This window comes from Plectropomus leopardus, chromosome 8, assembly GCF_008729295.1.
Source record: "Plectropomus leopardus isolate mb chromosome 8, YSFRI_Pleo_2.0, whole genome shotgun sequence".
Classification (NCBI taxonomy): domain Eukaryota; kingdom Metazoa; phylum Chordata; class Actinopteri; order Perciformes; family Serranidae; genus Plectropomus; species Plectropomus leopardus.
The window spans coordinates 23104713-23126791 of record NC_056470.1 but is presented as its reverse complement, the minus strand read 5'-3'; the positions used below and the strand labels follow the sequence as shown (position 1 = coordinate 23126791).

Below are 22079 nucleotides of genomic sequence, written 5' to 3'. Positions count from 1 at the left end.
AGCTATTCTAAATTTTCACAACCACGTGTGTGCACTGGGTAATAGACTGTTACAGAAGCATTTTTTTTTTTTTTTTAGCCATAAGACTTGTCAGTAAAAACAAAGCAAGTAGATACCTGATATACAGACAGGCTTCGTTCCACATTCACTAACTGCATTTTCATCAAGCATAATAATAAACTGACATGAGTTTTTTTTTTTTCAACAAAAAATTATTTCAATTCATCGGAGCATTTTCAGAGTAAACAGACTGTCAGCTATAATGTGGAATGGTGTCTTCAACTACAATATGTGGAATGTAGTGGTGATAAATGGTATTGTGACACTGAGCTTCTTTCCAAAGTGATGGATTGGGCTTCTCCAAATTGCACCTTTCAAAATAGACCTGATTTTTATTTTAGGTTATCATTCAAACCATCTAACAGCAGAGAGATGCACCTGGGTATAATCTGAGGTCAATATTTAACAATTTAGTCTGGTCTAACTCGTTCCCTTTGAGATTTCTAAAAACAACAAGCAGATGCCGCCACACAGGCTGCAAGAGAAAGCCAGGCACAGATTTTTTGGGGGAGAAAACAACCGCTTTAAGAGGAATATTTTGCAAGCAGGGTTGATACAGTGTGGTAAGACATTTTCAATTAACATCAATAAAAGGTTACTTTAGGGTTTTACATACAGATGATAGTCAATCTTGCAAAATACATGGAACCACATTTACGCACATACAATTTTTCATTGTACTGAGATCAAGCAGCACCTTAACAGTGAGTAAAACTACAATGATAATCCATACTTAGTTTAAAAAAAAAAAAAAAGATGCACTGCCTTTCCAAAGCCTAATAATGTGGAATGTCTGAACAAATCTAACATGACAATTTAAGGGGTCCCTTAAAACTTTAAAACTGTGAATTTGTGAACATGATCAAGGAGCATTACACCAAGATGTCAGTGTCACAATACAGCCTGCCTCCTTTCTGTATGAGCCCACAGCAGAATTGCAGTTAGTTGTTAATACAGGATTGTATGCGTGTCTGGAAAAAATTTAAAAACACAAAAACTGTTTTGGGGGTTATGAAGCAAATGGAACGCCTACCATCACAGTGTTTGGTGGAAATCAACTGCCAGTTTAATTACCATACAATAAAACCTGTAAATATCATGAGGAATCACAAATAAGAAAGTAACAAAAAAAAAAAATAGGGATGAAAAATGCACAACAAACTAGCTGGGACAAAGGGATTTGGAAGGACGATTAAAATTCACAACACCCCCCTCCCCCCCAGACCACATTCTCTCTCTCTCTCTCTCTCTCTCTCTCTCACACTCACACACACACACACACATGCACGCACTCACGCACACACGCACACACTCTTTCACACTTGCTCTCTCACTACATACAGACGTACACACAAAGCCGACAAAAACAACAGCAACATGGACTCACTAATCAATACATGTTTCCACAACTCTCTCTCACTCACACACACACACACACACACACACATGCACGCACTCACGCACACACGCACACACTCTTTCACACTTGCTCTCTCACTACATACAGACGTACACACAAAGCCGACAAAAACAACAGCAACATGGACTCACTAATCAATACATGTTTCCACAAAGTGACTGAATCTGCTAACTGAAAATTACCCTGTCACCTCACAGTGAACTGAGAGGGGTAAACTAGTTGGTCAGGAGCAATTCAGGCTGCTTGTCATACAGAAGTGGGAGGAGCTGATGGAGTGGAGGGGGATGTATATAAGCTGTCTGTGTTTAAGATAAGAGTGTAGGTGGATTAACAGTGCAATTCCATTAGTTTTCCCCGTCTCCGGTCTCTCCCTCATCTGCCTGGTTTTCTGATGTCCACAGCTGGGAAAAGAGAAAGAAAAATGTTTCAATTTTGCTGTGAGTAGCACAGTGCGATCAGAGGAAAAACAGCATGGGCCTTTAAACTCACAGTCAGGTTGTCCCTTAGTAGTTGCATGATCAGGGTGCTGTCTTTGTAAGAATCCTCGTTCAAAGTGTCAAGTTCAGCGATGGCTTCATCAAATGCCTGAAATACAAAGATTACACTTGTTATTTAAACTTCAATAATCCCTCAGCATCTTTGGCTGCAACTGTAAATATCTCAAAATTCCTTTATCATGAATGCAAGTAATTATATTCTGGCTATTTGTGAAGTTTGACGACTTAAATCTTAAAAATGTACAGTTGACATGTAAAAGGTTTCAAAACTATAATAACAGGCTTCAGTTCGTACCGCCTTAGCCAGGCTGCAGGCCTTGTCCGGGTTGTTGAGGATTTCATAGTAAAAGACTGAGAAGTTGAGGGCCAGGCCAAGCCGGATAGGGTGTGTTGGCTGCATATCCCCCTTGCTAATATCAAAAGCTTGCTGGTACGCCTGCTGGGAGTTGTCCACTGTGTCTTTAGGCAGAAGAAGATGAACAAGAAATTAACTTTCATTATTTCACACATTTTAAAGCAGCATTAGTTGATTTGTCAGCCACTCGGGGGCGGCAAATGCGAAAAACGACAACCTGCATTGTAAGCTTAAAATTCAAATGGCAAAAGAGTTTGTTTGGACGTATTGAGCACATGTGGAGCAATTTCTTTCTGCTAACAAAAGACAATCCAATGATCACTTTCCTTTTTGCTCTGTTTTAATCTCCAAAAAGTCCCAAAAGATATATAATGAATTTGCTGCCGCAAAATTTTTAAAAATTAGCTGGAAGAGGCTACGCAGAGCTGAGTGAAAATGCTTTATGGGCTTCTCACTATGGGTGGCTCCTTTCACATATTTTTATATTTTTTTAACCCATTGTAATCATAAAATATTAATTAATGCAGCTTTAAGCATAATTTATAATGTTGATCATGTCCTCACTTACCCTTCTTAGAATCCCCAGATGCAACCTCAGACAGGTATCTATAATAGTCGCCTTTCATTTTCAGATAGAACACCTTGCTCTCAGGAGCAGATGCATTGCTAATGAGAAAGTTGTCCAGTAGCCCCTGAAAACAACAATCAAAATTGATTAGTTTTGTCATAATAAGGCTAAATTACACATGAGCAATGTTGTCATGAGTGTTTGAAACAGGACTGTTTTTTGTTTGTTTTGGGGGTTTTTAAAACACCAACAATGTATGAAACCCTTACGAGCACATCATTGCAGATTTCCTGCAGCTCAGCTTCAATCTTCTCCCGGTATTCACGTGCCATCTGCTGTTTTTTGTCATTGCCCTCAGTCTTCTGCTCGATGCTGGAGATGACACGCCAGGATGAGCGGCGTGCTCCTACCACATTCTTGTAGGCAACAGAGAGAAGATTGCGCTCCTCATTTGACAGCTCAGTACCTTGCTCTGTCACCGACTTCATGGCAGCAGCCATGTCATCATAGCGCTCAGCCTGCTCAGCAAGCTTGGCCTTCTGTACCAGGTCGTTCTTATCCATTTTCTAGACTGGGGAGAAGAAGAAGAAGAAGAATTATGAGTTATTACATGTAATTGATATAAAATACAATGAAAAATGTTTCACAATAGCCCTCAGGTTGTCCATTCATAACATGTTTCTGGTGGTTTGAACTTTGTGTTGTTAACTAATTTTAATTTAATTTGGCAGGCCAAGTCTTTAAAGCAAGGAAACCACTGTCTTCAATGGAAAGTGAGGATAAGCACTGCGAGCTGGGCCCCTTGGCAAGTGGGTCAACCATACACATCCCTTGCTAAGGTTAACCGTTAGCTGCTAGCTAGTGGGTAGCGCTGAGCGATCCTTTCTCTTCCCCATTAACGTAATATAACTGAATACGACCGAATCCACCTCATTTACAGTCTTACAAACTACCATAATTTAAAATTTAATATGCACATCGGTTAAACTGGCGTTTAATGGCGTTTCAATCGACAGTTGCTACACTGAGTGAAGCCTTCCCGGGTCAGGCTTTAATGCCCTCCCCTTATGTTGCTAGCAGCGCTACATTCCGCTAACTGATGTCACCGTTAGCTTGTTAAATGCGACCGATCGGAGTCATCGTTTATTTTCTTCTCATTTCACGTTGACGATCTAACTGGATTAGATAACGTTTATATAGCTAATCTGTCGTATTCATGATTACGCAGAGCGAGTGGAGCGGCTAACCGTTAGCTGGCCGCCGTCGTCTAATGTACCGCTATTCTAACGGTAACGCTGGTGAGCTAGGCCAGCAAAAGCGACGATTGGCTTTCGTTTAAAAAAACACGACGAGGGTGTTGGCAATCCACATCTGCCATTTTTTAAGAATCAATAGAAAGCAAATTATTGTGTTGTAATGTATTACTATCGCGTTTAATTCATTTTCAGCAGCTGTATCACGGCCCGCCCAGGCGGGCGAGCCTGTCAGAACAAAGTGTCACGGAATCCGACCGTCGGTTAGCTCCGTGGTTAGCATTAGCTGCTAGCCAGCGAGCTAACCCGCTAACCTTTCACAAAACCAGCTAGCTTGCCATCATGATGGCTTCTCAACAGGATTCAACCGGACACGATGAAACAGCCGTTCTTCACATGAAACTACGAATAAAAATCCGATATTGTAACGCGCTATGCATACTTGCACCGTTTTTACACTTACAAGATTGGCGATTTTTAGTCCTGCTTTTTTTCTCTCTCTGGACAATTCAGCCTCCGTCCTCCGTCTCGCTCAGCGTATCGTTCAGGGCAGTACCACTTCCGCTACACTACCACTTCTGTTTCCTCTTTTCTCACCACACATCTGCCTTATGTAATGCAAGCACTGTTTAACAGGATAAATTAGATCATTCATATCACCAAATATAAATATATATATATTAAAAACACTCTTATGTGCGCCTACATCACATTTTCATAATCTAACGTTTTTTTAGTAGTATCACTTTCACAATCGGTGGTTTATACGGATTAAGACGGTGACATGATGTGTTTTTATTCACCAATAATCAAAGCAAATACGGTAATACATATGTGCAAAGCTGCTGATCTACGTCTTGCATCAAATTTAGTTACTCAGACATAATTATCTAGGCCTCACCAAGCGCGCCGGTAGAGGAAATGCCGGCGCAAACCATGTATACCTCAACAATGGTAATGGTAGATTAATGCACATAATAACATCAACACAATAAGTCAAAATGAATAACAAAACGATCGTGTGTGTGTGTGTGTGTGTGTCTTCATGCCAAGCTACATATACAGTATATATACACACACACACACATATGTAATACACACATATGTCTTCAATGCAACCTTGTGTAAATGAACAAAATGTTCAAAACATGCTAAGTGGGAAGGGAGGTCACACTAAATACTTACAACTTTGGCTTTTTGACGTTGTTTTATTCTGAAATATTTGTGTTTTTAAAACTGTATATATATTCCCTGTATGTTCTGGTTGTATTCTGGTTATTGGTTGAAGATGAACCTTATTACCACCAATTATATACCACTTATTGCCACTAATTACCCCTTTACTTAGAAAATCCATATGTGGAAGTCATTTACGACTAAGTTTTGAAAAAAAAAAAAAAATACAGACAGACTAAAATATAAACAATAGCATTATTCTGAAACATTTCATACAAAATAACACTCATGCCCTAGTTTTATATTTGTTTACCACCAAATTAGTATACTTTTATTTAATTTGCAGACTGAACTACACAGTTTTAATTTGTTGTCGCAGCCATTCCACAAGTTAACCCCTCTGATAGATACAAATCTGCTTTTTATGTTTGTCCTTACTATGTTTTTTGGGTTTTTTTTTTTAACACACCTGTTCCCCTAAGTTCACACTTGCTCTCTATGATTTTAAACAGCCTCTGAATACAGGTAGGAAGCAAATTATTTTTTTACTTTGTACATTATTTCTGCAATTTTAAAGCATATGAGTTCATAAATAGAATATTGGTTTGCTCATAATAATTTGATCAATTTACAGTTCTAATAACTAAAGATGTTGCATCACTGTATAAACAACCATGGGCAGGAAATTTGCTGACTCTTAATGGTTGTAATACATGAGTGACTGTTAAATGTGTTAGAAAGCTTCTTTTGCTTTCCATCCAGCACAGCAAGTTCAAAGGTAAAAGTGAGTTGCAGAGTTTGACCTCTGTAGCAAGCACGGCTTCTGTGATTTGCGCAAGGACAGTTGAGCAGTTGAGATGTTTATCAGTGCAGAGGCTTTAACCAGACAAATCTGCCTGAAGCACATAAGAATAACAGTAAAGTGAAATATCTTTAAATCTTATGACATTTTCCAGCAGGTTCCGTGTTTGATCTTTGCCTGACTACATATGACAAACATGCTTCAGCTAATTATCATTTTCATTATCATTTACCCTTTTTTTTTAAAACAAAAATATTCCACCACTATCATAAAGTGCACTAACGGCTGTTATTTAAACCAAAGTATTAAGTTTAAAAAAGGGGACATATTCATAATACTTGTGTCTCTCCAGTTTGGTGCTTGTTTTGGCATTTCATTTCATATTTTTCCCATCAATTACTGGCACTCAGGAACACTCTGTTTTCCAGTAACAACATTCTTTTGTAAGTGAAAGTAAAATTTAAAAGCAACATTCATGATGTTTACTTCAATGATTTGCTCAATACAACCAATGTGCAGGACTGAACACTGCAGGAAGTCCTGCCTGCCAGCTGCCACTAGACTGTTTAATGTACACAGCTGAACTGTCATGATTAGATATATGTAAGGCATAATACTGTTTATTGTGAAAATGTGTGTGTACATATATTTATATGGGTACTGTTTATATTTTATACTTTTAGTGATGCTCATATGTACACTTCATACATATTAATATACACATATCCTTTTTTATAATGTTAGAGAAGCCACATTGCATATTACTGTGATTTTTTATCTCTATACATTATGTAAAGTTTATATTGCTTCATCATGAGAGCTGTGCTCAATACCAACAGCAACTCTTCCTGTCTGTTTGCTTATGTATGTGGTCTTAATTATCACCCTGACCACTGAGAGCAACACAAACACAGCATGTATTGAGTTAAAGTTTGTTTTTTTTCTTACTCAGCAGTGAACTGGCAGCTTAATAGAATAAAAAAAAATAAAAAACTGGATGGAAAATTTTCCTGCTCACATGTACCTCTGATCCCAGCCTAGCAGACAACACTCTCCTCTCTCACCAGCAACTTAGACACAATGATGGAATTAAGGACTTTAATTATCACATCTGTTATGCTCCCATGGATACTGTCTTCTGCAGCAAAGGTTGAATACATGGAGGTCAGAAAACCTAAGGTAAAAATATCTTTTGTCAACGAGCGGGTGGAAGACATGCATGATAATAGTCGTGAGTCGGGAGGACAAGTATAGCTATTGTGAAGATTTCTGCTTTTTACAGAAAGACGTTGTACACTTTCCAGACTACACCCTTCCAGAGTCGGACACTGACCCAGCATCTCTGAGAGCTGAAGGTAAGGTTTGTCTAAACAGATAAATACTTTTCAACAACTGTTTCAAAGCTGATTATGCAACAATTGCTGAGGCATTCTTCCACATTTTTGTGAATGTAGCTAAAGCCCAGATTATGTAATAATGGGGCCGGTCAAGTGTCCTCATCTAAACTGTGTGGAGTGTGTTTTTAAGCTGCACAGTTGCATTGCTGAGGCCAATTAGTCACTATATTCATTAGACAAAAACAAAAAATGACGGGAAAAACATTGTGGTCTTTTCAGAGATGCCGACATGTTTGCTGTGTGTTTGCCTGAGTGGATCTGTTTACTGCGAGGAGGTGTTCCCTGAACTGTCAACTGTCCCAGCACTGCCAAAGGAGACAGCATATCTCTATGCACGTTTCAACAAAATCACAAAAATCAGAAACCAAGACTTTGCAGACATGGGTAAATAAAAGTCATTGTAATAGTTAACTCTTCAGTGAATGTTATCGATCAAGCACCTTCTCTCCCATTGTTGTTTTTCTCCACAGCCACATTAAGAAGAATTGACCTCAGTGTGAATCTCATTGCCGAGATAGACGATGGAGCGTTTTCAAAACTTCCCAATCTTGAGGAGCTCAATCTTGCAGAAAACAAGCTGACCAAACTTCCCATGCTGCCCACCAAGCTGGTATCATTTAATGCCAATTTCAACCAGCTGAAAACCCAGGGTGTGAAAGCAACTGCTTTTAAAGTAAGAAAGTCGATTGATCTTAAAGGTTGAGTGTGTAGAATTAAGTTAGATCTCGCAGTGAGGTTGCAGAACTGAAAATTCTCTGGGGGGCCAAGCGTGTAGCAGAACTGAGGCAGCCGACACAAAAACATGAATACTTTCTGACAAAATATCTCACTAAATCCTACTCACTGGACCTTTAAATGTGTTAAAATGTTTAAGACATTATGAACTTCATAAATGTTTAGATGTTTAAGAAGCATCAAAAATAGTGGTTTTTGGTTGTTGCAGAAACTAACAAAGCTGGCATATCTTTACCTGGGAAACAATGAACTGACAGCCGTGCCGCAACTTCCAGAGTCTCTTCACATCGTGCACCTGCATGTAAGTTCAACTGTAGTTCACATAAATTTATCAGAGAAGCTATGCAATTTTTTTTGTCTGCAGATACAGTAGTTACATGACAGGCCAATTGTGTGCATGAATTGGTCTCCTGTAGAGATGTTCCGTTACCATTTTTTCCTTGCTGATAACAATTTCGATACCTGAACTTACTAAGTACCACTCAATTACCATTGTGTTATAATAAAATTTAACATTCATGTACTTCTAATCCATTATGAATGACAAAAGATTGCTACCATTGGTGTATCGCATGGCTAAACCCTTAAAAAATGTGAAATATAAACAAATACATCTGTGATGCATCATCAAATGCTTTATAAAATTTCTAAGAGACTGCCAACACTAGTTCCACACCCTTAATGTAAAGTCTTACACACCGTGCATGTTGCTGTTTGACTGGTGCCACTAGTATAAGTATAAAATATTCCCAAATTGCTGACATTTTCTAAAGGCTAATGTTACACTGTTTACAAGGAATCAATTCTTCTTCGTCACTCTAATACCCCTTTTCCACCAGAATTAGCATGTGCACGCAGGTTTTTTTTTAAAGACAGGTAAACCCACTAAAAATAGTCAGTGGACTTCATTCCTATTGCCAGTAGATCAGATCTGTGTACTCGGCTCTGCAGCAGATGAGTATGCTTTTCTGCGCGTGTGTGGTTTTTTTAGGTTGTCACATTCGACATCGCAAACAGGCTGGAAAACAGGTTAACAGTAGAAAGCAGCATGGATGAGGGTCTTTGAAACTTTATGCTTTATACTTCCTTTTTTATGTCTCCTACTTATTCTGTTTCTCTTTCAAACTTGGAGCAGATTGATTTGGATCAATGTTTATGTGCTGCTTGGGTGGAGATGGACGGTAATTTGTGTCAGCATGTCATTGCATCTCGCCGGTTAAGGGGCTAAAATTAGTGTGTCCACTCAGGTATTGTGATTCCATCAATGCCGATCGCAGCTGGAGCCGATAAACCCGTGACAACTCCAGAGTCATTTCAGCTTGATGTGAATTCCAATTGTAACCTTTCCCATTATATTAAAAAGCCAGATGTGAGCGTGTGTTGGCGTGGTTTTTGTGCAGTGGAAAAGAGGCATGAAACAGCAGTTGCTGTTGCACAGTGCAACTTGCTGCGAAGGCTACTGTTAAGAGAGGTGAAAATAAACTGATTTCCAGGACAACTGCTATTTTAACTGAGTGTGAAACTACTTTAAACTTAATTCCAGATAAGTGCAAAGACTCATACAATCTCCGATACCTGATCCAGCATTTTGGACAGTATTGGAGGCATTTCCAATGGTATCAGTATTGGAAGAACTCTATTCTCCTGTGTCTTTTCTGCAGAACAACAAGATCAAAACAATAACAGATGAGACGTTCTGCAAAGGTAACACTAGTTACTACATCCGGACCAACATGCACGAGGTGAGACTGGACGGGAACCCCATCATCCTGTCGGCACATCCTAACAGCTTCATCTGTCTGGAGTCTCTCCCCATCGGATGGTACAACTAAAAAGGTCTGTGTAAAATGAAGGATGTAGATGAACCAATAGTAAAAATGCCATTTGCAAAATGCGGTTCTTAAATTACATTTAATATACTCAAATCTACTGTACAGTTCAAGACCTCTTAACAGTTTTATGATTAGACGGAAAATGTATAATAACAGAACAGCTACTTGCCAGTAATAAAAACATCTGTGTACCATAAATATAAAGACAATTTCTGTATTTTTACTTTTGTTACTATTTAGTTGAGACTTTTGTGTCTTGCAGGTGCTATTCAATGTTTTTAACACAACACATCGACATAGGCTCGTTGTCATGTCAATATAAGACCATTGATAAGATTTTTTCATTCATTATTTCTGTTTTTTTAACCTGTAACAATAAAACTTGCATGTTTTCCATCAGCCTTTCACTCCTGACTCCTTCATAACTGTGGTACGGTCGCTGTAACCCAGTAACATGCTATGAAGTCCATTCCAGCCTTTTGAAAACAAATAAGGGAGCGAGAGTCCAAGAATGTGTCCTCAGACGACACATGTGAAGTCCACATTAAACCCGACCACCGTTCACTTGGCCGCAGGCTCATTGAGGACTATCAAACCATCTGCTATCTTCTGCTGGTACTCCCGCTCTGATCGTTTTCTTCGGTAGACATCATCTACAAAAACAGAATTGAGAGACTGAAATGAGACACTTAAAGTAAAGACAGCGTTTAAACAGTTAAAGCTGCAGTGAGTAAAAAAGGGTTATATGATGGACTACTGAGACTACATCCTGAATTGTTGATGCTTGCCACCTCTGTCGTATTAACCAGGCCTTTTTAAAATCTTTTCAAAGGAAAATATTATGACTGCACTCCATTTAACTGAGCCCATCCCAGGGTGCTGGCTCACTAACCTGGCTTACTGGAACACTTAATGGAACTGAGCCACCTTTGAGCGTTTTCGTTTTCACCTGTGCTTTTCCTGCAAATCAAAATGTCTGCAGTGAAATAGGTCTTTACCATATTTTGCAACCAAAACAGCTGTAATTAAATTGCAATTTCAGTGCTTTTCCTACTGTGACGTGTCAAATTTTCTTCTGTTAAAGGTTATCCTGCACATAAAAAGGAAACTACTTAAAGATGAGGAATGAAAATAGGTATCAGAGTCTGTTCTCTGTAGAGGAAAAGGATGTGTCCCTAAATGGCCTCAGAGTACTCTAGGATCAAATATGCAGGGCAGCTGGGATTTTTTTTTTTTACATTAGAATATTTTGACTCCTGAAATGGCACATTTGAACACATCTGGAATAAATGGATGAGGGCTCAGTGAGGAGAAAAACACATCAGGGTTGTTTTTCTTTTTATATCTTTTGAGTTATCCAGCTGCATTTATACTCTACAGGTGTAACTAGAGACATATCAATGCATTATTAAAAATGTGATACACAGATGTGGAAAATACATTTACTCAAGGACTGGCCCTAAAAGTACTAAGATATAGTTACTTATACTTGACTCGAGTTTATTTCTTCTTATGCTTCTTTATAGTAATTCTACTCTACTACATTTCAGCAGGAAATATAATACTTAATTCATATGACAGCTATAGTTCCCAGTAATTATTTTGCAGACCCATATACAATTTTACATTTAATGTGTAAAAGATTTTGTACTGTAAAGTACTGGACTGTACATAATGTGGCTTTATCTCTCTATTTCTCCCAGGTGTAACATTAAAATGTTGCTTTCATATGAATATATCAAGACTTAACATCCAATGATATATTAAACCTGAAACAATTTATTGATATTTTGATCAAAAGAAAATTAGTCCGCAACAATTTTAATAAAAGAATGTTGTAATTGTTTATCAAGCAAAAATGCCAAAAAAAAATCCAACTTCTCAAACATGAGGATTTGCTTTTTTCTATTATAATGTTGTTGAATTTTCATTTTATTTCACAATCTTTTCTGATATTTTATTGATTCAATGTTTAAAGCTATAGTAAGTAACCTTTTTTTTTTTTTTAGAAAATATGATGCTGTCAATCGTGCCAATAGAGCTGTCACTATCTGGTTGGTTGATCAATTGGTTGGTCAGTATGCGCTTGCTGGTGTTACTTTAATAACGCCAAAGCATTTATTTTCCCAGATGAAAAATGCCAGTTGTTGTTGTTCATAACAATAGTGAACTTTTTGTTTGTCAATGAGTAAATGCTCCTAAAGACTCAAACCAAGCTCCTGTGTCTTGCCTGCCACCTGCTGATTAAGGTGAGGGGGTTAGCACTGACGTTACCTGACTTGAACCTGGCCAGGCTCACTTTGGAGTGAACGGTTGAATTAAGGTGGACCAGCTTCACTCATTTCAGTAAAAATCTCAGCCACTCCAAAAAAATAACAGAGAAATATCGGGCTGCTGAATCACTCCTGAGTTAGGGACACCATTACTGATCACAATCCAAAATGTATTGTTATATTTTGTGTTATATTATTATTGGGACTGGGTTTTATTTATAATGTGAATTTGTTAATAGTGTTTTGTTTTAAACCATGTTTCTACATTTAAGTATACTTTAAATGCAGTACACAGCTGACAATGTGCAACCCCAATGAAGCCCAAATTAAATTGCTTACCCCAATCTTAATTAATTAACCCAAAAAGATATATAACTAATAAATGCATAATAATTAACTTAAAGAAAATCACATAATCAATTTTACTTTTAATATTTGAAGTACCTTGTTGTAATATTGTCATGATGTACAGTATGTTGTACTTCTACTTTAAAGCCTACATTAGGGTTTACTGATATAAAATCCCAGTGATTGTTTGAGACTATATCACTTGCCTATAGCGGGCCATGAATTATGAAAATCACAGATTACATAAAAAATTTAATCAACAATAAAGGTACACAGGACATTTATTGCACGCCTGTCCATCCTGGAAAAGGGATCCCTGCTATTTTTCTTTCTTTTTTGTCGGCTGTGAGGGTCCAAACACACAGGGATGTCATATGCTGTAAGCCCTCTGAGGCAAATTGTGCCTTTATAAATAGTACTGAATTACACTGTAGTGATACTGCGTCCAGGTACATTGTGATATTTATTACTCTGCGTTAGCAGCTGTTCAGTTTCTTCGATAGTCTGACCATCTAACTGCCTGTACTGTGGATGTGTACTGTGTATTGACTGTTTTCCACTTTTCTCTCACTTTTTCCACATGTTTTACTGACAGCGGAATAGAGGAAAGGAAAGTTTGAGGACATGTTTGAAAGGTCAACCAAGTTATTATGTCCTAGGCCCACTGTAAAGTCCTGGTGACAACACTGTAACGGTACAGAAACTACCAACACGGAAGTTTTTAAGTCGCTACAACGTTTAAAGTGACTCACTTAGTATGTTTTAGTTTTGTAGTCAACAGCCGTAAACACTTAAAAGTTAGCTTACATACGAAGGCACGAGGCTAACAAGCTGACACTATACTGATGCTAAAGTCAGCCAACTTAAACGACAAGTGAAAAACGAGGTTTTTGTGTTTAAAGGAAACTCAAATTGTGATTTCACACTCACAGAAAGTCTCTTTTCCTATCCTCACGTTGATCATGATCCACTCCATGACGCCTCCGATGCAGAAGAAAATGGGCAGAAACCTGTACGTCCCCAGACGCTGTTTGCCCGGGACAAGGCTCAGTATATATCTGACTTTATCATTACTCCTGTTAAACATCCTGCTTAGCAGACTGTTGTTTTCACGATGAACAGTCAACAATGCGGCGCTGACACTGCTGTTTCAGTCAGGGCAAACATTCATCTTTTGCATGTCCTTTACACGAGTTATGAGAGCAACGGTCGTAAGGCGCTCGTTTTGTTACTTGGCGTAAAGCCAATGGGCGGAGATAGATAGAATTTAGAGATGAATGCAACGCAGCGCGGCGTTGGAGTTTAAAACGAACGCACCGAGGAAGAGTCGTCACTTCCGGTTCCGTCATTTTAGCTTAGTGCACCATGCACCAATACCATACATCCATGGGTTTAAATCATGGATATATTATGGTTTAAATAAGCACCAGTTGGTGGTCAGTAAAACAGTCACTAAAACACTAACTACAAAAATGAAGAAAAAAAAAACTAAACTAAGAAAAACAAATAATAATTAGAAAAAATATACATAAATAGACAAGGATTTAAGGGTCACATAATGTTAATAGCTGTGTTATTTTTTTCCCTGTGCACATATTAGTGAAATGATTCCATTATAAAATTGAGAAAAAGGGTCCTACCAGACTGCAGACTTTCAGCTGACCAGGCTTCACCTTCACACAAGAGGACATAATGATGCACGTCAAAATTGAACAACTTAGATACACTACTGGGGGAGCAATGGAGAGTTTTCCAAAAATCTGGCAGCTATTCCTATGTTGGGAGTGAAATGCAATCTTTCTAAAATGATTTTTGTTTTTTTTGTTGTTTTTTTTTTCTTTTCTTTGTTTGTTTTGTTTTTATTTTCAATTTCCATTTATCTGCGAGCTTGCTATGTTTTGCATCTTTTTTTATGTAAGACTAATGGTGTGTACTGTGTATGTATTGCACTGTTTTATATATTTTTTTATGTACTGGTATGTTTTTCTATATTTAAAACCCAATAGAAATATTTGTATAATGAAAGTGAGAAAAAGAGTACTTTGGGGGGTTTTTAGGATATATTAACCTACACAAACATCATAATAAAGGGGTTTCTGGAGACAGCTGCACTTTAATGCACAAGTAACAACAGAAACAATGTATGTTTGTTTAAATAAAAAACCACTAGTGGCTACCTTTCACTGAAATTGTATTCATATTATTTAATTCGACATATAATTTGATTGATTGATTGACATGAAAATACAGTCTTCTTCTTCTCTCTCTTTTTTGGACAGACATTAGTTGTTGTGTAATTGCCATGAAGGAAATAATTGGACAATGTCTCGTTTGTGTGATGATGTGTGGTTTCATAGATCCTTAAATTGTGACTGTTGGTAGTGTTTGAACGTTTGAGTATCATTGAGTAGCGATGCAAGGTTAAATCAATGTATTGTATATACTGAAATTTATACGTACTATTAATGTTTTTAGCATTTCCTTGGCATGCATATGGAGGATGAGAACTGCATCATAGACATCCTTAACATTTTCTCATTTCCAAAATAAAAAAAGCATTGGCTTTCATGTTAAAAAAAAAAATGAATATAGCCTTGTGAGGATGTTAAATCTAGATGAATTTAGAGACATCTGAGCATGTTTCTAGTTTTCTGATGCCTTTTCTATTGGGATTCAATACATAATCAACTAAATAGGTCACTGGATGGAAATCCAATTATGCCACAGGGTTGCACTGGCATAGTAAAGTAACAGAAAAAATAAGTTAATGTGACAAGTTAAAAAAGAGTCTTAAAATTTCTTATCAACATATGAACCTTGAGAATTGCAATAACAGATTTTGCTCCTCAAACTTAATTTACTCGGAAATAAAATTGGTTTTTGGCAGGGAAAATGTAAGTGAAGACATTAGCTGTCATCTTTAATATGCACTTTAAAACAAGACATGAGAGAAGGCCTCAAATCAAACTGGCAGCCTGGTATATGGAAGGTCTATTCTGTAGCTCTCCACTTATATTACGAATTTAACTTTATGAAAAAAAAAATTAAAATTACTCCTGATGCTCAAAGAACTTTAAAGTGGTTGGGTATTTGAAAGGTGGCATACTGATGGAGCTACAGTGCAAAATAATCCAGTTGAAAAGTTGCACCATAAAGGAAAACTAATGGCTGACAAATACACAAATGGGTTTATTTTGGCTGGAATGACCAAACACATCACTGTTGATATGAGCTCTAAACTGTAACAGTATGACATAATACTGCAAAGGGCACAATTACATATACATACACAAGACACTCAGACACATGCAACAACGACTATGGTCTTCAGAAATAGTACCATACAAGGAGATACGAGAGCTAAGACTAATTTTAAGATCTACTATAAATTGGGCTAAAGATTATCATAATTTATTATTATTACTATTAAAAAAGGTTCACTCCTGACAATTCTGAATCCAAAAAAAGGTCTTTGTTCAGTGTTTCTGGTCCACAACATGACCAAAACAGCTTGTGTAGGGGGACAAACTTTTTTTTCTCCTCTTTCACCTCAAATTATGACCTTAATATAGATTAATGCAGGTTAAGGCATAGATTTGATACTGTATGTTGGCATAAAGTCTCAAACCATGACTATCTGTTTACAATCACTTTATTATTGACTTTGGAGTAAACAGATTTATTAGAACCACATTTAATTGCAACTGTTTCTATAAAAATCAATGTACCCACATTGTTAGCATTGTTGGAGTATAATTGTGTTCCCAAATGAATAAAGCTGTAATAAAATCATTTCTATAGGGTCTTTCTGCTTCATAAGAAAGCTGTTTTTTGTTTTGGAGACATTAGATAATAACGTCAGCATTTTTTTTCCTGGATCCTACTTTCTCATACATGTGTTTAACTAACTGATGTGAACAGTTTTTGAAACTGGCCCAGTATTGAGCTAAAGGGCAGCAGCCGGAAGCTGTGCAATGGTCCGCACTGTAAGCATATGGGGCAATTGAACATTGTCACTATTTCTTCATTTTAAGTGGTTATTCTTGCCACAGACAGGCTCAGTTTGGCATTTTATGTGGCTAAAGTGTCTCTTTACCTTTTACTTGATCCAGTTTTTTATTTCTCATCAAGCAGAAGTCCCGTTCTGAAATCTCACGCAGATGTGACTTGTTGCAGGAAGGCGCAGAAATGTGAGTGAGAGCTGGAGAGTGGTGGTAGTTTACAGAAAACAGCCTGACCGCAACTTGTTTACCCTTTGCTGCCTGTTGATCCTTTTCCGCCCCTTGTTTACTTTTCAATAAGTAGGCGCTGTTCATCTGTATACTTCGGCTCAAATAAATACGGGCGGCCATAGAATTCAAAGGCCTCCACCACATGTTGAATTTAGCTTAACAATCATCCATCAATCTTCTTGATAACACTTAACCAAGTTTTCCGTAAACTACTCCTGTTACCACTCTCTTCATCTCACACTCAAATTTCCATGTTTGTCCTTCCTGCAACATGTCACATCTAGTGAGATTTCAGAACTAGACTAATAGGGCACAGAACTATGCCAATCTCATCAGATTTGGCAGTTAATTTCAAATATTTGAAGATTAAGAGGTTTTTTTTTTTTTTTAAGTTTTTAAGTTTGAATGGGGCTCAGCAGAATGTTCGCACAGCACACAGCCCTAGAAAATAACAGCAGACTGGATCAAGCAAAAGGTAAAGAAACACTTCAGCCACTTATAGCAACAATCTGAGTCTGTCTGTGGCACAATAACCAAAACTGAGATACAGTGACGGTGTTCAATGTCGCCATATGTTTACATTGCGACACACTGCACAGCTGCTGCCCTCTTTCTCAGAACTGGACCAAAATTTCAGTAACTGTTGATGACATTAGTCTCTTAGACACAAATACATGAGAAAAAAGGAACAAAGATCAAAGTTGAAAAATAAAAGTTATCCTTTCACCTCAAAGAAGAGTTTAGAGATTAAAGTAGTGGTAGCACAGATATGAAAGTGTTCTTGCACTCAAACAGGTGAATAAATCAAGAATTCACATTTTCATTGTTTTTATGCGATCTGTCTGGACTTTTGAGTCTTGTGCCACGGTGCCACATTGACCAAAACAAGAAAACAAAACCACTGTATGTGACACATTACTGAAAAAGAGGTCAAAATTCTTATGTTTTTGATAATGACTTTTGTATTATGAAGACAAATCAAACAGTAATGTCACTCACTCTGCTGTAACTCAGTCTTCAACTTTATGAGCCGGTCTACAAAAAGTCCAGTGATGCTCCACCGTGTTCTCATTTGCACGCTCACTCATGTGATGCACACGTGTGTTTCGGATGGTGAAGCCTTGCTTCATGATGTAGTCCATGAGGTGAACCCTTAGGGACACCTCTTGGTGATAGTCACATGGTCCGAAGGTGAATGACACCTGGCAGTCTCTGGTGTCCATCATGTGTTTGTTCCATTTGGTGAAGTTGTTGGAAATACCCTCCAGCAGGCCGTGGACCTTCGTGGTTATGGTTAGTTGTGTGATGATAACGGCGACTGGGTTTGAATATTTTGACAGTTTCCGGGTGCTGGAGAGCTCCACGACCTGCTCGAAGATGTCGGGAGGGTACAGCGGCTTGGGATCGTTAAGGCACTGGATCAAAGGTTCGATCTGATAGAAGTCTGCTTCTTTCCTCAGGAGGTCTGTCTCTGTGAAGTCCAAGGGGAGGGTAAGCTCAGACGTCCGCAGGAAGTTCAGGATGTAGCGGAAAAGCGTGCCATCACGATCGATAAAATAATTCCCCTGGGAATCGCGAGTTGTGGGGAAGTCTCCCCGGAACATGGCACCCAGCATGGAGTCTGGATAGCGCTGCAGGGTGGATAAACTGGTGGTGTACAGGTGGCCTCCCACGTTTAAGGTAACAGGAGTACTCATCTATGGGCATAAAGGAAAACAGCAAAGAGGATAAGAATCATGTTTTTCAAAATACAAGAATCACATTTTTCTAAAATACAAGTATGTTAGAATTTGCATCCTTATAATAGTGCTAATTTTAGCAGCCAACTTAGCTTAAATAAATTGAGTCTACAACAAAGGCCCTGCCATAAATCATGTAGCTTGTGGTGCTGTGTTGATTATACGAACAAGAAAAGCTTTGATTCCCGGGGGGATATTGCGATGCGTTACTGTCACTTTGATGTATGGCACAGAAAATATTAGAAAGCACAGTTCTGTGCAAAAGTCTTAGGCCACCATAGATTTGTTGCTTTAGCAAAGTTGTAAAAGGATATCTCTTAGTCTCTGTACTGAGATACAAACTAATAATACAGAGAATGTGTACACTGCAATAAAACACCAAAAAAGTCAGAAAGAAACAGCTACTTCAAACTGAAGTCAATCTGTTGTATGAAACATGGAATCTTACAATCATAACAAAAGGTAACTCAAACAATCAGCATAATAGTTTGGACATGTAACCTGGTGTCAATAAACCAGAGGTAGTAAGTAAGTAAGTATTGTAAATCTCATATTGTCTAGGTCACAGTAAATACTTGCAACTTTAGCCTTTTGAAGTTCTTTCATTCTTAGATATTTGCATTTTTAATACTGTATACATATTTCCTGTATGCTCTGGTTGTATTTTAGTAAAGACATTACTGAGAAATAAATATGCATGATTATATCCTTGCTAAAATAAAAAGTTTAAGGCAGTCAAAGACTTTTGCACAGTACTGTAGAAATAAGAGGTATAAAATAAAAACAATAAAAAACTATTTGCATTAAGGTACAATGTTTAACACTAACATGAAATATATTAAAATATATATTCATCCCTAATATTTTAAGAGTGTGAAAAAAACAAAACTTATACTTTACATCCATTACAATGAAAAAAAAGTATGTAAAACTTTAGAAATATAAAAGTTTGTATAATCCACAATATGCACTTCATATGTTTGTGTACGTAAAACTTCTAGGAATATATTAGGATACTGAAAAGCATATTGCACAGTTGAATAATTGCACAGAATTATTGCATTACAGTGAGAAAAAAATGGGGTTTTTTTGGGGGGGGGGTGTACTTTTTTGTCCACCCCACTGATACCAATTAAACCAAATATTAGAAAGACCTCTCAGTAAAATACAAAACAATTCAACAGAACAACAAACTACTGCCTCCAATCAGATCATAATGTTGAGTCAACACCTCTCTGAAACAGTTGCAATAAATCCCAACACTGCAACCTTCATGAAGGTAGGGTTTACTGCAAGGAAATTATTAGACTGCATCAGTTTTAGATGCTAGACGTAAACTCAACAGCAACGGAGTGAATTTAACATTTCTTTATCAGAAACAAACACCTGGCATTGCTCTTATTCTAGTCTGACCTCTATCCATCTCTTACCCTATGGCCCCAGTCTCCATTATCCATTTGTAGAACAAAACCCACTTGGTCAGAACCAAAATAGAGAGGGAACGGATACGATTTGGCTTAATTCAATTTCACCTGTGAAAAAACAGTCACATTAATATGAGCTGTAACACAGTTATACACAATATGATTGATACAATAATGTAGTCAAATCATGTGTGTTTCCAGTGTAGATTAGTGCTTGCAGTACATGTACCTGTGAGTGTGTGTGCTGGATTACATGAGTAATGTTCAACTTGTTTACTAAGAAGGAGGTGCTGACTTTGGGGATTAAACAAATTCACTGTATTCAAGTTGCGAAGTTGTGAGTTATGTTATTTACGGTCACATAAAGTGAGTTAGATTATTGCAACTCTAGATTGAATACATGTGCTTGCTGGTAAAGCAGAAGTCTCTACTTGACAAAAACAACCTCATTGCAAGAAGACTTTAGTAGCTGTTCAGGAGCTTTTGTTCATATTACATTATTTAAATTGACAGATGGAATTAAAACCTAAACTCTAAACCAGAAACACTCAACAAATACAGTACATTTTACTCCACTACATTTATTTGACAGCTTTCGTTATTCATTACTGTTCAAATTAAGCTTTTGTTTGTTTATTTTGGGCTTGAATACCTAGTTTTGTCTCAAAAAATGTCTGCAAAATGTCCCATGATCTCATTAAAAGTACCTGGTTTTGTAGTATAGGCCCACAAGCCAAAGGTTGAGTATCACTGCTCTAAATCTTTTCAACCAACATGGTCCTGAAATCCTTAAATAAAAAAAAGAAAGTAAATCTGTCAGACTCCATCAGCTGATGAATACAATGTGACATGATCGAAAGCTCCACGACAGCTTCTAAATAGGACAGTTTCACAAGCTGTTTCTTTAAATGTTAAAAATTAACTCCGAACCTCACGCATAATAACATGAATCACAATTCCCCTTAAATGAAAGTGAAACCTAGCGCTGCTGGATGAACGTAAACCCATTACTTTACATTTCGTAAGATATTTAGCGATAGTGCGAGTAAACTATCTGATGCAGCGGTGAAAGCTAGTGAAGCTTTGGCTTGATAGCTAAGTCTGAAGGTAGCCGTCCGACGTGAAAGCATTCACTTTCTGCTTTGAAAATAAGGAAAGCTGGCAAACAAACTGGTATCCCAAGCAGAAAAATGTATTTTTAACGACAAAAAATGTTACAAGCTATATATCCAGCTCGGATACACTGATGTATGTAGCGTTTAACACAATTACCACGCTGGAAAGATTTATCGTGTAGCCTGCTGGCTAATTGCTAACTAGCGAGCTAACATAGCTAGCAGTCCCAGTGCCGTTGACGTTGGTTGCCGTTACTACGGTTGACGCCAGGCTCTTAATGAGACCACCGGGAAGTAACATTAAAACAAAGCCTTACCGGCTCGCTGTCTTTCCTAGATGTCTGTTTTTGCTCGGAAACTGCAGCTTACGGTGGGTGTTTAACGGTGTAGCCGGATAGTCAGGGATGTTTGCCGCTGGTCGTACCGGGCAGCTGTGCTTGGCTCCGGGCTGCAGCAAAACTGCGCACACAAGGAGGGTGCAGGAGGGGAGGAGGTCCTGCTGCAGCCACAGGCACCTCTGCATGAGCAGCCTGCATTCACACACCTCAGTCACAAACACAGACATGCATGGGACTTTTATTATCGTGATGCAGTTTACACATTAAATGCGATTTATTTGATCATCTAAGACAGTGGTTCCCAGCTGCTCCAGCCACTGGTCCGCAAATAAGAAATTACCACATATTCAAGTTTATTTCACAAACTGTAAATGGCACGTGGGCTTAATGCAGAATGGAATAAAACATGTTGCAAAAATAATAAATAAAAAATAAATCAATACATATATGGATTTTAAATGGATATTTATTTTCATTTTGGGCGATTTTCTTTTTCTCTCAAATTTTTGGGTGAT

General features: G+C 37.8%; 4 protein-coding genes across 8 annotated transcripts; 1 reads left to right on the top strand and 3 right to left on the bottom strand.

Moving 5' to 3' along the window:
• Window positions 1-1513: 1513 nt before the first annotated feature.
• LOC121946546 (14-3-3 protein beta/alpha-1-like) lies at window positions 1514-4717 on the bottom strand. Its single transcript, XM_042491156.1, has 6 exons — window positions 4617-4717; window positions 3170-3471; window positions 2901-3024; window positions 2273-2436; window positions 1970-2065; window positions 1514-1881 (listed from the first exon to the last, which is right to left on the bottom strand). The coding sequence occupies exons 2-6, from the start codon at window positions 3461-3463 to the stop codon at window positions 1825-1827; spliced, it is 735 nt and encodes a 244-aa protein (XP_042347090.1). The 5' UTR covers window positions 3464-3471; window positions 4617-4717; the 3' UTR covers window positions 1514-1824.
• A 2425-nt stretch (window positions 4718-7142) lies between these two features.
• On the top strand, window positions 7143-10494 carry ognb (osteoglycin, paralog b). The gene is made up of 6 exons (XM_042491155.1): window positions 7143-7310; window positions 7414-7486; window positions 7748-7912; window positions 7999-8201; window positions 8472-8564; window positions 9925-10494. The coding sequence occupies exons 1-6, from the start codon at window positions 7212-7214 to the stop codon at window positions 10093-10095; spliced, it is 804 nt and encodes a 267-aa protein (XP_042347089.1). The 5' UTR covers window positions 7143-7211; the 3' UTR covers window positions 10096-10494.
• Window positions 10156-13917, bottom strand: LOC121946547 (small integral membrane protein 4). The gene is made up of 2 exons (XM_042491157.1): window positions 13647-13917; window positions 10156-10748 (listed from the first exon to the last, which is right to left on the bottom strand). The coding sequence occupies exons 1-2, from the start codon at window positions 13801-13803 to the stop codon at window positions 10657-10659; spliced, it is 249 nt and encodes an 82-aa protein (XP_042347091.1). The 5' UTR covers window positions 13804-13917; the 3' UTR covers window positions 10156-10656.
• Window positions 13918-15885: 1968 nt separating this feature from the next.
• Window positions 15886-22013, bottom strand: kctd6b (potassium channel tetramerization domain containing 6b). 5 transcript variants are annotated; one of them, XM_042492206.1, is made up of 4 exons: window positions 21544-22013; window positions 20819-20899; window positions 20118-20219; window positions 15886-18645 (listed from the first exon to the last, which is right to left on the bottom strand). In XM_042492206.1, exons 3-4 carry the CDS (start codon window positions 20142-20144, stop codon window positions 17959-17961), a joined length of 714 nt encoding a protein of 237 aa, XP_042348140.1. In that variant the 5' UTR covers window positions 20145-20219; window positions 20819-20899; window positions 21544-22013; the 3' UTR covers window positions 15886-17958. The 5 variants fall into 5 exon arrangements, with proteins under 5 accessions (XP_042348140.1, XP_042348139.1, XP_042348141.1 ...); XM_042492205.1 differs by lacking the exon at window positions 20819-20899; XM_042492207.1 differs by lacking the exon at window positions 20819-20899 and having other exon boundaries at window positions 21596-22013.
• Between the last annotated feature and the right edge of the window lie 66 nt (window positions 22014-22079).

Excerpts from the sequence above, each read along its gene's own strand:
- LOC121946546 (XM_042491156.1), bottom strand. The coding sequence starts at position 3,463 with ATGGATAAGAACGACCTGGTACAGAAGGCCAAGCTTGCTGAGCAGGCT. Across the intron at positions 3,025-3,169 it reads AAATCTGCAATGATGTGCTC|GGGCTACTGGACAACTTTCT; the intron begins GTAAGGGTTTCA and ends TGTTGTTTTCAG. Across the intron at positions 2,066-2,272 it reads CCTGCAGCCTGGCTAAGGCG|GCATTTGATGAAGCCATCGC; the intron begins GTACGAACTGAA and ends TTTGTATTTCAG.
- ognb (XM_042491155.1), top strand. The coding sequence starts at position 7,212 with ATGATGGAATTAAGGACTTTAATTATCACATCTGTTATGCTCCCATGG. Across the intron at positions 7,913-7,998 it reads CCAAGACTTTGCAGACATGG|CCACATTAAGAAGAATTGAC; the intron begins GTAAATAAAAGT and ends TTTTCTCCACAG. Across the intron at positions 8,202-8,471 it reads TGAAAGCAACTGCTTTTAAA|AAACTAACAAAGCTGGCATA; the intron begins GTAAGAAAGTCG and ends TGGTTGTTGCAG.
- LOC121946547 (XM_042491157.1), bottom strand. The coding sequence starts at position 13,803 with ATGTTTAACAGGAGTAATGATAAAGTCAGATATATACTGAGCCTTGTC. Across the intron at positions 10,749-13,646 it reads GATAGGAAAAGAGACTTTCT|ATGATGTCTACCGAAGAAAA; the intron begins GTGAGTGTGAAA and ends CTGTTTTTGTAG.
- kctd6b (XM_042492206.1), bottom strand. The coding sequence starts at position 20,144 with ATGGATAATGGAGACTGGGGCCATAGG. Across the intron at positions 18,646-20,117 it reads ATGGAGACTGGGGCCATAGG|ATGAGTACTCCTGTTACCTT; the intron begins GTAAGAGATGGA and ends TTATGCCCATAG.